Source organism: Loxodonta africana, chromosome X, assembly GCF_030014295.1.
Source record: "Loxodonta africana isolate mLoxAfr1 chromosome X, mLoxAfr1.hap2, whole genome shotgun sequence".
In the NCBI taxonomy this organism is placed as follows: domain Eukaryota; kingdom Metazoa; phylum Chordata; class Mammalia; order Proboscidea; family Elephantidae; genus Loxodonta; species Loxodonta africana.
Genome location: NC_087369.1, coordinates 16,882,676 through 16,896,386, shown reverse-complemented (window position 1 = coordinate 16,896,386; position 13,711 = coordinate 16,882,676). Strand labels below are relative to the sequence as shown.

The window sequence follows — 13,711 nt, the reverse complement described above, 5'->3', positions numbered from 1 at the left end:
TTATAGCAAACCCTTCAGTGATTCAGTTGTCAATAAAAAAGATACTGAAAACTGAATTCTATTTGAGGTTATAGATGTGGTACAAAACAACTCCAAAGTGAATTAAAATTTTTCCCTTAGCCCTTTTCACACTGTAAGACAATAGGATGTATTTGTGGTTTCACACGGGAGTGTGTGTGTATGTGTGTGTGTGTGTGTTTGCAGTCTTGGGTACATTAGTAACTTTTGGACAGTATGTGTAGGTTAAGAAACTAGAGACAAGAAGAAAAGAAAGGGAACCAACCAGGAGGGCAAAGATGGATGACCGAGGTTGAAGGGGAAGGGCAAGAATAGACGGGGTTAACCAGCCCCTTCCCCCAAAGCCCTGGGTGTCCTCCCCCTCCACAGCCATGTTCTCACTTCTCTACATCTCTAGTCTGATAGAGCACAAGGGAATTAAAAAAAATTAAAGTGTGGAAGAAAACACTCATTCTCCGACTCACTATTTCAGAACCAGAAAAAGATTGAAATTTTAGGAAGTCCTGCTACCACCAGATTTTCAGATGAGAGAACTAAGCCCAGAAGAAGATAAATGCCATGCTAATAAGCAGGAAAAGCAGTACTAGCATCAAAGACTCCTGGTTTCCAGCTCAACATTTTTTTTTTACAACATTCTGGAAGAATGCTAGTAAAAATTAAACCAAGAACCTCTTGGTGATTAATCTGTTCGCTGTAGGCAGAGATATTGCATCTGCCACTGAGGCAGACGTTGGGGAAAATTCTTAACCAAACAGGAATCCACTTTCTGGAAGAGAAGAAAATATTTCCCAAGCAGAGGAGTCATTTGATATTATATGACGTTTACCCTTGATCGTCCTAGAGATAATTTTAGAAGTCTTCATCAGACGCAACCAGTCCCTTTCTCAGTGGTGCTTAGACCCTTAATGATCCCAGAGAACCCCTGTGTCCCATGTGTGCTGCCCTTCTTTTCTTGCTGTTCCAAGCTCTTAATTGTGAATCTTTGGCCTCAGGTTGCCCTTCATGTCACAGGTCTTTCTGGTCTGATTTAGGCATGCACTGGGAAATTTTCTTTTCCTGTCTTTGAAGCTGTATTGATGAACCTTGACCATTTAAGCCATGTAAAGCCGTCCACCAGACCATTTTAAAGCCCAATTCTTCAGCACATGAGACAGTCAAAGGAAAAGGGAAATGTTTTTGAGAGTCAACCTTTTTTATAATTCTCTATTCCATAATCAAATGTACAGACACACTTTGACCATGCCAAAGTCACTTGTCTTGAAGAGGAGTACTGTATTTTGTTACATGTAGGTAAAGGTACTGAAGAATATCCTGTGTATGCTGTTAGTAAGTATATTCTTTAAATATTTGTTGAATGCCCACTCTGGGGGCCCAGTGGTGAAAAAGAGGCAGACATGTCCATGTCCTCATGGAGCTCACGTAATTGCTCTGTAAAATGATGCCTTCATCAAGAATAATCAGGAATCCTGGGCTCCAAATTCTCTTCTTTTGTCTGTTTACATGTGCATGTTTTTAATGAATGTAAGCTTTTCATTAAAGTACAGGTAGTCCCCGACTTACATTGGGTTCGAGTTACGAGGAACTGCACTTATGACTGTCCTTTTTTTTTACATCTTATTGTTAGTACTGTGTACTACATACAACGTTAAACATACCTGCAAGTTTATATGTTTTGTTTCCAACCCCCAAAGACAAATAAGGATGGGATTTATAAAGATACTGACAATAAAAGGCAATAATAATGAAAACTAAAAAAAAAAAAAATGAGGTATCTGACTTACATTAGAACCAACTGATGACGGAGCCGTCAGGATGGGACCCTGTCATAAGGCAGGGACTACCTGTATAACATATTTACAGAAAAGTACACAAATCAAGTATACAGCTCAGAATTTTCACCAAGGGAACATACCCATGAAACCATCAGTCAGGTCAAGAAACACAACATTACCAACCCTCAGAAGCCATATTACTACCCGACCCAAGGTAGCCACTTTTATGATATCTCACACCGTAGATTAGTTTTGCCTTGTTTTGATTCATCTGTGTAGTAGTTGTGGTTCATTCATTCTCTTGGCTGTAGAGTGTTCCATTGTATACGCATATTACAATTCATTTACCCATTCTGTTGGAGCCTTGGTGGCGCAGTGGTTAAGAGCTCAGCTACCAACCAAAAGGTCAGTAGTTTGAATTCAGCAGCCATTCCTTGACAACCCTATGAGGCAATTCTACTCTGTCCCATAGGGTCACTATGAGTCAGAATCATCAGCTCTATGGCAATGGATTTTTTTGTTCTTGTTGTTAAAGGACATTTGGGATATTTCCAGTTTGGGGCTGTTACCAACATCGTCACTATTAAGATTCTTGTACATGCCTTTAGGTGAACACATGTACACATTTCTGTTGAGTATGCATCCATCCGGTGGAATGCTGTGCTATAGGTTATGAACATATTCATCTGTACTACGTACTGCCAAGCAGCTTTCCGAATTGATTGTACCAAGTTAAAGTTCCACCAGCAATGTATGAACGTTCCTTTTACTCCACCAAGCTTGTTACTATCTGCTTTTTCATTTTTGTGTGTATTAAAAAAAAAATAGAATAGAACCATGGAGGCTTTGTGATAAACGGTGAGACATCATAAAGTTTGTAGCAAAATCCCTTGGATTTTGGTCCATGCCTGTAATTCAGGATGGTATTATATTCAATTACAAACTCTGCGTAACTGTCAATGGAATCAAAGCCACTGTTTATAATGGAAGATCCTGCAAAATATGCTACATTTGGGGTTGTACCTTTTTCAAGCCAGCAGTGTTAAACAACCATTTTTGCAAGAGAGCCAAGTAAGAAAAAAATATTTACAGGCCACTTTTTTGAATTTCAAAATTAAAAAATGGCTTTATTGAATCCTGGGAAGGAAATATATATTTGGATGTGAGATAACCTAACATGTCAAGTGGAAGCCTGGAAATTAGAAAGTATTTGAGTAGTGACTGTAAGAAGACAGCCAACACCCTGGAATTAGCTTGTCAACCCGATTATAAAGCTAGGAGAGCTAATTTTTTTTCCTTTTTTTTAAATTGTGCTTTAGATGAAGGTTTACAGAGTAAATTGATTTCTCATTAAACAAGTAATATACATATTGTTTTGTGACATTGGTTGCCAATTCCAGGACATGTCAACACTCTCTCCTTTTCGACCTTCTATTCACTATTTCCGTTCATCCAGCTTTCTTGTCCCCTCCCGCCTTCTTGTCCTTGTCCCTGGGCTGGTGTGCCCCTTTTGTCCTGCCCCTGGGCTGGTGTGCCCATTTAATCTCGTATGTATGGTTGAGCTACGTGAATTATTGTTCGTTTTATGGGCCTATCTAATCGTTGGCTGAAGGGTGAACCTCAGGAGTAACCTCAGTACTGAGTTAAAAGGGCAGTTGGGGAGGAGAGTTAATTTTTAGACCAAGATCCTTAAAATGGGGCTGTATTAGCGGCTCAGCTTTAATACCACTTCTGTATGAGGAATCGTAAATATAGTTATACAATTATATTGCAATTATGTAATGGGCCACAGGCTTATGACAGAAGAGCCCAACTGAAGTAAAGAACTTTATCCTTGGAAAAATGATGAGAGTTGGTTTCCTTTTTCTTTTTCAGGCCAAGATTTACACTCGCACACCAACTTTATATTTGGACTTCAAACTGGACCAAGGAGCAAAGCATTCCCAACCCATTCCCAAAGGTACGATGGGCTCTGGAGTTTCATGATCATTGCAGAATGAAACAAGGGGGCCGCTTTCTTTGGAAGGTGGTGCTTTCTGAACGTCAACACAAAGTTCTGTGACTATCTGGAGGATAGGTGTTTCAATTAGCAAATATGGCGGGGGCCTTTCACGTTAAAATTAGGAAGAAATCATAGAACGTTAGGGCTGGACCTCTGGGGCTGTAGCCCTCATTTGACAGGCGTAGACACTGAGGACACCTGGGTGGTGCAGAAACTTAAAGTCCTTGGTGATACAAATGATTAATGTTCTCAGCTGCTAGCCAGAAGCTTGGAGGTTTGAATGCACCAGAGCTGCCTTGAAACAAAGGCCTGATGAGCTGCTTCTAGAGAAGCACCCATCAAAAGCCCAGTGGAGCACAGTTCTGCTCTGACACAGGAGTCAGGGTCGACTGATGGCAGCTGGTACTGGTAGGGCTGGACCGTCTGGGCCATTGCCCTCATTTGACAGCTGTGGCCTCCAAGGCTCAACAGATTGGTTACTTGCTCAAGGCCACGTAAAGACTTAGTGGACAAGGCAGGGCTTGTACCCAGATCTCCTGACTCCAAGCCACTGTTGACTTCTAGTATTCCTGAAGCCTACACTTAACACATGATTTTACAGCAATAAATGTGATAATAAATATCCTTTGGCTTTTTTGGAGGAAACCCTGGTGGTGTAGTGGTTAAGTGCTACGGCCGCTAACCAAAAAGCTGGCAGTTCACATCTACCAGGTGCTCCTTGAAAACTCTATGGGGCAATTCTACTCTGGCCTGTAGGGTTGCTGTGAGTTGGAATCAACTCGACGGCAATGGGTTTGGGTTTTGGTTTTGGATTTAACTTTTTGGTGGAGTGCTTTTCCTTTTGAGTTTGCTCCCCTCCACCCCATTTCCTTCCTCATCCAACCACATCAGTATTCCCTAGTCCCAGATATATCCTGGATTCCATTTTGCTCTGTTTTTCTCCATACTTAGTTTTCTCCACTGACACAAATATACATGTAAGTATATTCATATGCAGGGTTATTTTGTCATTGTCTTACTAAAACCGAATCGTAAGAACTTTTTGGCATCTTGTGTTTGTTGAGTGAACAATACCTTGTGGAAATCGTTCCCAATATACTCAACGTGGCTGTCTCTCTATCTCTCTTTTGTTGTGGTAAACATATATGTAACAAATGGTTTGCCTTTTCAACATTCTTCGCGTGTACAGGTCATCGGCATTAATTATGTTTATCCTGTTGTGCAACCGTCACCATTATTCATTTCCAAATTTTCCCATCCCCCTTATCAGAAACTCAATGTCCACTAAGCAATGACTCCTCCTTTTCCCCTCCCTCCAGCCCACCCCTGGTAACCACTAATAAACTTTGGTCTGTACCCTTGTCTATCTTAGCCATTTCATATAAGTGAGCTTATACAGTATTTATCCCTTTTGTGACTGACTTATTTCCCTCAGAGTGTTTTCAGGGTTCATCCATGTTGTAGCATCACTTGACTCTTTTTAATGGAGATATTCTATGCCATGGGTTGACTATAATGTATTTAGTTATTCCCCCATCAATGGGCTCTCACTTTATTCCCGGTGCTTGGCTACTGCAAACTGGCCTTGTACATACGTTCTTCCACCTGGGAATTTGTTTAGATGGGAAAGGTTTCCAGGGATGGTCACAATGTATACACGCACGTTTAATCTAAAAGACATTGTCAGGTTGCAATCCAAAAAGGCAGTCACACTTTCCCTCAGTAGTGTGTGGGAGTACTCGTTTCTCTGCAACCCCACAAGCAGTAAGTGTATAAAAAACCAAAAAACCTGTTGCCATCGATTCCAACTCTTGGAAACCCTATAGACAGAGTAGAATTGCCCCATAGGGTTTCCAAGGAGCCCCTGCTAGATTATGAACTGCCAGCCTCTTGGTTAGCTGCCAAACTCTTAACCACTATGCCACCAGGGTTTCCATGGTTCATGTTAATTTTTGCTATGCTCTTAACCACCACCTCAGAGTCCCTAAGTGACACACATGGTTAAGAGCTCAGCTGCTAACTGAAAGGTTGGTGGTTTGAGTCCACCCAAAGGCACTTCGGAAGAGAGTCCTGGTGATCTACTTCCGAAAGAACACAGCCATTGAAAACCCCACGGAGCACAGTTTTACTGTAACAAACATGGGGTCGCCATGAGTCGGAATCAACGACAACTGGTCTGTTGCCTCAGGAGAGAATACGTATCTGTCAGTTTGGAAAGCTGTACTTCTGTTTTATTTTGACATTATGAATTTTAAACCTGAGATTTATTTTGTAAAACATTTTTGGAAGGGTACAAAAGAAAGTAGCTTGGAAATGCACATTTAGCATTAGATGACTGTAAACCTGCTTTCAAGAAGTCTGATGTAAACCTAGCTATGAAACAAAAGAACCTGTCTTTTCCCAGACACAACTTTTAGTTATACTGTGTTCTCTCTTCCACATACACACACACATTCTATGCTTGCACTGCATCAGGTGACAAATCCAAAGTTTGAGACACCCCCGTTCAGTGCCAGACTAAACAATTAACTCAAGTATTATGAAGCACTTATTATTTACAGAGTTGATAGTCCTGGCTGCCTGGAAGCAGACACATTGGCGGGTAAAATAGTGCTGTATAAATTTTAATAGGAAGCCTTCAAGTCAAGGTCACCTTTTGTCCTGTTTCCCCACCACCACCACCTTTCCAGGTCCAATTCCATTATGAACTCCAAGAACTGTCTAAATTCATTTTATTTGGGAGCTCTGTTGCATCAAATATTCCTTGAAATGTGTGAGCCATCGGCTGGATCCCGGACATGTTTTGTTTATAGTATTGTGATTATTTCGTTACTCATGGTAAAGGGATTTGATATGGGCGTCTGGGTTATGTTTGGCTTTTGGCATTTGCTTTGCAGCCTAGCTAATTTAATATTGCCTTGGTTGTATCAGTCTCAAACTGATGGAATAGAAATCGAAGCCTAGACTGCTACCATCCCATCCCTGATAATAGGAAAATGATCCCAAGGGGCATTCAGTGAAGGGAGACTGGAAACATTTCTTATGAATCAGGCCAGGATTTATCTGAATTCCTTCACATAAATAGAATTGCAATCAGTTTTTACCATCTCTTTATTGCCTTCAGGGCAAGCACGTTTCTGGTGAGTTGTACTAATCTTGCAGAAAACAGATGTTTCATGCAGTGATGTTTTTGGAAGGCAGTGGGTATCAGGAACGGAGCTGGACTGTGCATCACTTACAAAGAATCCAATTTGTCGAGTCTCTGACAGAACCAGATTCCTTGCACACTGGCCACACGTTTTTCATATTAGCTCTTGGCTAAAATAAGAAGAAGTAGTTGTCTTTTGTTTTGTTTTTTTCGATGACTTCTCGCATTTCTTGCAAGGCAATCTGATTTTCCTTGCTGTAAACTGATACAAAGATAGCATTGTTTGTTATCATTCACCACGAAGGACATAAATCTGTATTTCTAGGAAAAGATCAATTGTTACTCATTGTTTCTTGGAAACTTGTGGTCCTCATGTCCCCTTTGTCTTCCGAGTGACAGTAAAAAAGTTTGGCCATCACCAGCGACTCAGTTTATTTTCCCCGTCTTTCATAGCATATCTGCTACTGTTGTTGTTCTTGTTGTTAGGGGCCGTTGAGTTGGTTCTAACTCATTGCGACCCGATGTACAACAGAACAAAACACTGCCCAGTTCTGCAGCACCCTACCAATTTTTGCTATGTTTGAGCCCATTGTTGTAGCCACTGTGTCAATCCATCTCACTGAGGGTCCTCCTCTTTTTTGTTGACCCTCTACTAAGCATGATGTCCTTCTCCAGGGACTGATCCCTCCTGACACCACGTCCAAAATATATGAGACAAAGTCTAGCCATCCTCACTTCCAATGAGCATTCTGGTTGTACTTCTTACTAAGACAGATTTGTTCGTTCTTTTGGCAGTCCATGGTACAGTCAATATTCTTCGCCAACACTATAATTCAAAGGCGTCAGCTCTTCAGTCTTCCTTGTTCATTGTCCAGCTGTCACGTGCATATGAGGCCATTGGACATATGCTCGAGTCAGGCACACCTTAGTCCTCAAAGTGACATCTTTGCTTTTTAATGCTTTAAAGAGGTCTTTTGCAGTAGTTTTACCCAATGAAATAGGTTGTTTGATTCCTTGACTGCTACTTTCCTGGGCATTCATTGAAGATCCAAATAAAATGAAGTCTTTGATAACTTCAGTCTTTTCTCTGTGTATCATGATTTGCTTATTGGTCCAGTTGTGAGGATTTGTTTTTCTGTAGTCTTTGATCTTCATCAGTAAGTGCTTCAAGTCCTCGTCACTTTCAGCAAGCAAGGTTGTGTCATCTGCATAACACAGGTTGTTAATGAGTCTTCCTCCAATCCTGGTGCCCCGTTCTTCTCCATATAGTCCGGCTTCTCGGTTATTTGCTCAGCATACAGATTGAATGAGTATGGTGAAAGGATACAACCCTGACGCACACCTTTCCTGACTTTAAACCATGCGCCATCTCCTTGTTCTGTCCAAACAACTGCATCTTGATCTATGTACAGGTTCCTCATGAGCACAATTAAGTGTTCTGGAGTTCTCATTCTTTACAATGCTATTCATAATTTGTTATGGTCCACATAGTCGAATGCCTCTGCATAGTCAGTAAAACACAGGTAAACATCTTTCTGGTATTCTCTGCTTTCAGCCAAGATTCATCTGACAACAGCAGTGATATCCATCGTTCCATGTCCTCTTCTGAATCTGGTCTGATTTGAATTTCTGGCAGTTCCCTGTTGATATACTGCTGCAACCATTTTTGAATTCAGCAAAATTTTACTTGTGTGTGATATTAATGATATTGTTCAATTATTTCCACATTCTGTTGGGTCACCTTTCTTTGGAAAGGGCACAAATATGGATCTCTTCCAGTCGGTTGGCCAGATAGTTGTCTTCCAAATGTTTTGGCATAGACAAGTGAGCTCATCTTCCAGCAGTATATCAGACAACGTTCCACTGCTATTCGTGAGGTTTTCATTGGTCAGTTTTTTCAGAAGTTGACCATCAGGTCCTTCTTCCTAGTCTGTCTCATTCTAGAAGCTCCACTGAAACCTGTCGGCCATGGATGACCCTGCTGACATTTGAGATACTGGTGGCATAGCTTCCAGCATCACAGCAACAGGCAACCCACCACAGTATGACCAACTGACAGATGAGTGTTGGTCTCTGCTACTGGGTGTTTAAAAGAATGACCTGTAATGTTAAAAATGGAAAACTGGGGCTGAGAGCTGTGGGGACCATGGTCTCGGGGAACATCTAGCTCAGTTGGCATAACATAGTTTATAAAGAAAATGTCCTACATTCTACTTTGGTGAGTAGCATCTGGGGTCTTAAAAGCCTTTGAGCAGCCATCTAAGATGCTCCACTGGTCTCACCCCTTCAGGAGCAAGGAAGAATGAATTAAACTAAAGACACAAGGGAAAGATTAGTCTGAAGGACTAACGCACCGTGTCTACCACGGCCTCTGCCAGACTGAGTCCAGCGCAGCTAGATGGTGCCCAGCTATCACCACTGACTGGTCTGACAGGGATCACAGGAGAGGGTCCTGGACAGAGCCGGAAAAAATGTAGAACAAAATTCTAACTCACAAAAAAGACCAGACTTACTCACTGGCCTGACAGAGAATGGAGAAACCCCTATAGTATGGCCCCCAGACACCCTTTTACCTCAGTAATGAAGTCATTCCTGAGGTTCACCCTTCACCTAAAGATTGGACAGGCCCATGAAACAAAATGAGACTAAAGGGACACAACAGCCCAGGGGCAAGGATGAGAAGGCAGGAGGGGACAGGAAAGCTGGTAATCGGGAACCCCAGGTGGAGAAGGGAGAATGTTGGGTCTTTGTCAAATATCAGCTGCTCATGTTGTTGTCGTCGTCGTTAGGTGCCGTCCAGTCAGTTCCAACTGATAGCAACCCTATGCACGACAGACCAAAACACTGCCCAGTCGTGCCGTGCGTCATCCTCACAATTGTTGCATTGCTTGAGCCCATTCTTGCAGCCACTGGGTCAATCCATCTTCTTGAGGGTCTTCCTCTTTTTCACTGAACTTTACCAAACACGATGTCCTTCACCAGGGACTGATCCCTCCTTACAACATGTCCAAAGTATGTGAGACACAGTCTTGGCATCCTTGCTTCCAAGGAGCATTCTGGTTTTACTTCTTCCAAGACAGATTTGTTCATTATTTTGGCAGTTTCATGGTATATTCAGTATTCTTTGCCAACACCACAATTCAAAGGCGACATTTCTTCTTCCGTCTTCCTTATTTGTTGTCCGGTTTTCACATGCATAGGAGGCGATTGAAAACACCGTGGCTTGGGTCAGGCCCACGTTAGTCCTCAAAGTGACATTTTTGCTTTTTAACCCTTTAAAGAGATGTCTTGCAGCCGATTTGCCCAATGCAATGGGTCTTTTGATTTCTTGACTGTTGCTTCCACGGCTGTTGATTGTGGATCCAAGTAAAATGAAATCCTTGACAACCTTAATCTTTCTCCTTTTATCATGATGTTGCTTACTGGTCCAGTTGTGAGGATTTTTGTTTTCTTTATGTTGAGGTGTAATCCATACTGAAGGCTGTGGTCTTTGATCTTCATCAGTAAGTGCTTCAATTCCTCTTCACTTTCAGCAAGCAAGGTTGTGTCATCTGCATAACATAGGTTGTTAATGAGTCTTCCTCCAATCCTGATGCCATGTTCTTCATATAGTCCAGCTTCTCGGATTATTTGCTCAGCATACAGATTGAATAGGTATGGTGAAAGGATGCAACACTGACGCACACCTTTCCTGACTTCAAACCACGCAGTATCCCCTTGTCCTGTTTGAACGACTGCCTCTTGATCTATGTACAGATTCCTCATGAGCACAATTAACTGTTCCATAATTCCCATTCTTGGAAATGTTATCCATAATTTGTTATGGTGCACACAGTTGAACGCCTTAGCATAGTCAGTAAAACACAGGTAAACATTTTTCTGGTGTTCTCTGCTTTCAGCCAGGATCCATCTGACACCAGCAATGATATCCCTGGTTCCACTTTCTCTTCTGAATCTGGCTTGAATTTCTGGCAGTTCCCTGTCGATATACTGCTGCAGCCGCTTTTGAATGACCTTCAGCAAAATTTTGCTTGCATGTGATATTAATGATATTGTTCAATAATTTCTGCATCCAGTTGGATCACCTTTTTTGGGAATAGACATAGATGTGAATCTCTTCCAGTCAGTTGGCTAGGTAGCTGTCTTCCAAATTTCTTGGCATAGACCAGTGAGCACTTCCAGTGCTGCATCCTTTGTTGAAACATCTCAGTTAGTATTTCGTCAATTTCCAGAGCCGCCTTTTTCGCCAGTGCCTTCAGTGCAGCTTGGACTTCTTCTGTCAGTACCACCCATTGGTTCCTGATCATATGTTACCTCCGGAAATGGTTGAACATCAACCAATTCTTTTTGGTATAGTGACTCCGTGTATTCCTTCCATCTTCTTTGATGCTTCCTGCGTCATTTAATATTTTCCCTGTAGAATCCTTCAGTATTGTAAATTGAGGCTTGAAGTTTTTCCTTCAGTTCTTTCAGCTTGATAAATGCTGAGCATGTTCTTCCCTTTTGGTTTTCTATCTCCATATCTTTGCACATGTCATCATAATACCTTTACTTTGTCTTCTTGAGCCGCCCTTTGAAATCTTCTGCTCAGCTCTTTTACATCATCATTTTTTCCTTTTGCTTTAGCTACTTGATGTTCAAGAGCAAGTTTCAGAGTGTCTTCTGATATCCATTTAGGTCTTTCCTTTCTCTCCTGCCTTAATGACCTCTTGCTTTCTTCATGTGTGATGTCCTTGATGTCATTCCACAACTCGTCTGATCTTCGGTCATTAGCGTTCAACACGTCAAATCTTTTCTTGAGATGTTCTCTAAATTCAGGTGGAATATATTCAAGGTCCTACTTTGGCTCTTGTGGACTTGTTCTAATTTTCTTTAGTTTCAACTTGAACTTGCATATGAGTAATTGATGATCTGATCCACAGTTGGCCCTTGGACTTGTTCTGACTGATGATATTGAGCTTTTCCATTGTCTGTTTCCACAGATGTAGTCGATTTGATTCCTGTGTGTTCCATATGGTGAGGTCCATGTGTATAACCGCCGTTGATGTTGGTGAAGAAAGATATCTGCAATGAATAAGTTGTTGGTTTTGCAAAACTCAATCATGGGATCTCCAGCATGCATTTCTGTCACCAAGGCCATATTTTCCAACTACCAATCCTTCTTTGTTTCCAAGTTTCACATTCCAGTCACCAGTAATTATCAGAGCATCCTGATTGCATGTTTGATCAATTTCAGACTGCAGAAGTTGGTAAAAATCTTCAATTTCTTCATCTTTGGCCTTAGTGGTGGATGAAATTACGTCTGGATTCTCAATTCTGTTCCATTAGTCTATGTATCTGTTGTAATACCAGTACCAGCCTTTTTTGACTACTGTGGTGATATAATAGGTTCTTTAATATCAGGTAGTATGAGGCTTCCCACTTTGTTCTTCTTCTTCAGTAATGCTTTTCATATCCGGGGTCTCTTCTCTTTCCATATGAAGTTGGTGATATGTTTCTACATCTCGTTAAAAAATATCATTGGAATTTGGATCGTGATTGCCTTGTATCTGTAGATCGCTTTGGATAGAATTGACATTTTCACAATGTTGAGTCGTCTTATCCATGAGCAAAGTATGTTTTTCCACTTATGTACGTCACTTGGTTTCTTGCAGTAGTGTCTCGTAGTTTTCTTTGTTTAGGTCTTTTACGTCTCTGGTTAGATTTATTCGTAAGTGTTTTATCTTCTTGGGTGCTATTGTTAATGGTGTTGATTTGCTGATTTCCTTGTCAAAGTTCTCTTTGTTGGTATAGAGAAATCCAACTGATTTTTTTATGTTTATCTTGTATCCTGATACTTTGCTGAAATCTTGTATTAGTTCTAGTGGTTTTCTTGTGGATTCTTTGGGGTTTTCTGTGCGTAAGAAAATAGGGCAATAGGGATACTTTTACTTTTTCCTTACCAATTTGGATGCCCTTTATTTCTTTTTCTTGCCGTATTGCTCTGGCTAGGACCTCCAGCACAATGTTGAATAAGAGTGGTGGTAAACGGCATCCTTATCTGGTTCCCGTTCTCAAGGGTAACACTTTCAGACTTTCTCCATTTAGGATGATGTTGGCTGTTGGCTTTTTATAAATGCCCTTTATTATGTTGAGGAATTTCCCTTCTATTCCTATTTTGCTGAGAGTTTTTATCATGAATAGGTGTTGGACTTTGTCAAATGCCTTTTCTGCATCAGTTGATAAGATCATGTGGTTCTTTTGTTTTATTTATGTGATGGTTTACATTGATTGTTTTTCTAATGTTGAACCATCCCTGCGCACCTGGTATGAATCCCACTTGGTCATGGTGATTATTTTTTGATGTTGTCGAAGTCTATCTGCAAGAATTTTGTTGAGGATTTTTTTGTCTATGTTCATGAGGGATATTGGTATGTAATTTTCTTTTTTTGTGGTGTCTTTACCTGGTTTTCATATCAGGGTTATGCTGGCTTCGTAGAATGAGTTTGGGAGCATTCTGTCCTTTTCTATGCTCTGAAATACCTTTAGTAGTAGTGGTGTTAACTCTTCTCTGAAAGTTTGGTAGAACTCTCCAGTGAAGCTGCCAGGGCCAGCACTTTTTTTCTGTTGGCAGTTTTGTAATTACCTCTTCAATCTCTTTTTTTGTTATAGGTTTGTTTAGTTGTTCTGCCTCTGTTTGTGTTAGTTTAGGTAGGTAGTGTGTTTCTAGAAATTTGTCCATTTCCTCTAGGTTTTCAAATTTGTTGGAGTACAGTTTTTCATAGTATTCTG

General features: G+C 41.0%; 1 protein-coding gene across 1 annotated transcript in view; it reads left to right on the top strand.

Annotated features, from left to right (window-relative positions):
- Positions 1-13,711, top strand: part of PIR (pirin) — a 123,337-nt gene that overhangs the window by 78,413 nt on the left and 31,213 nt on the right. Inside the window, exon 6 of the mRNA XM_064278024.1 lies at positions 3,666-3,750. Coding sequence (XP_064134094.1) covers positions 3,666-3,750 — 85 coding nt within the window. The remainder of the gene's footprint in view (positions 1-3,665; positions 3,751-13,711) is intronic.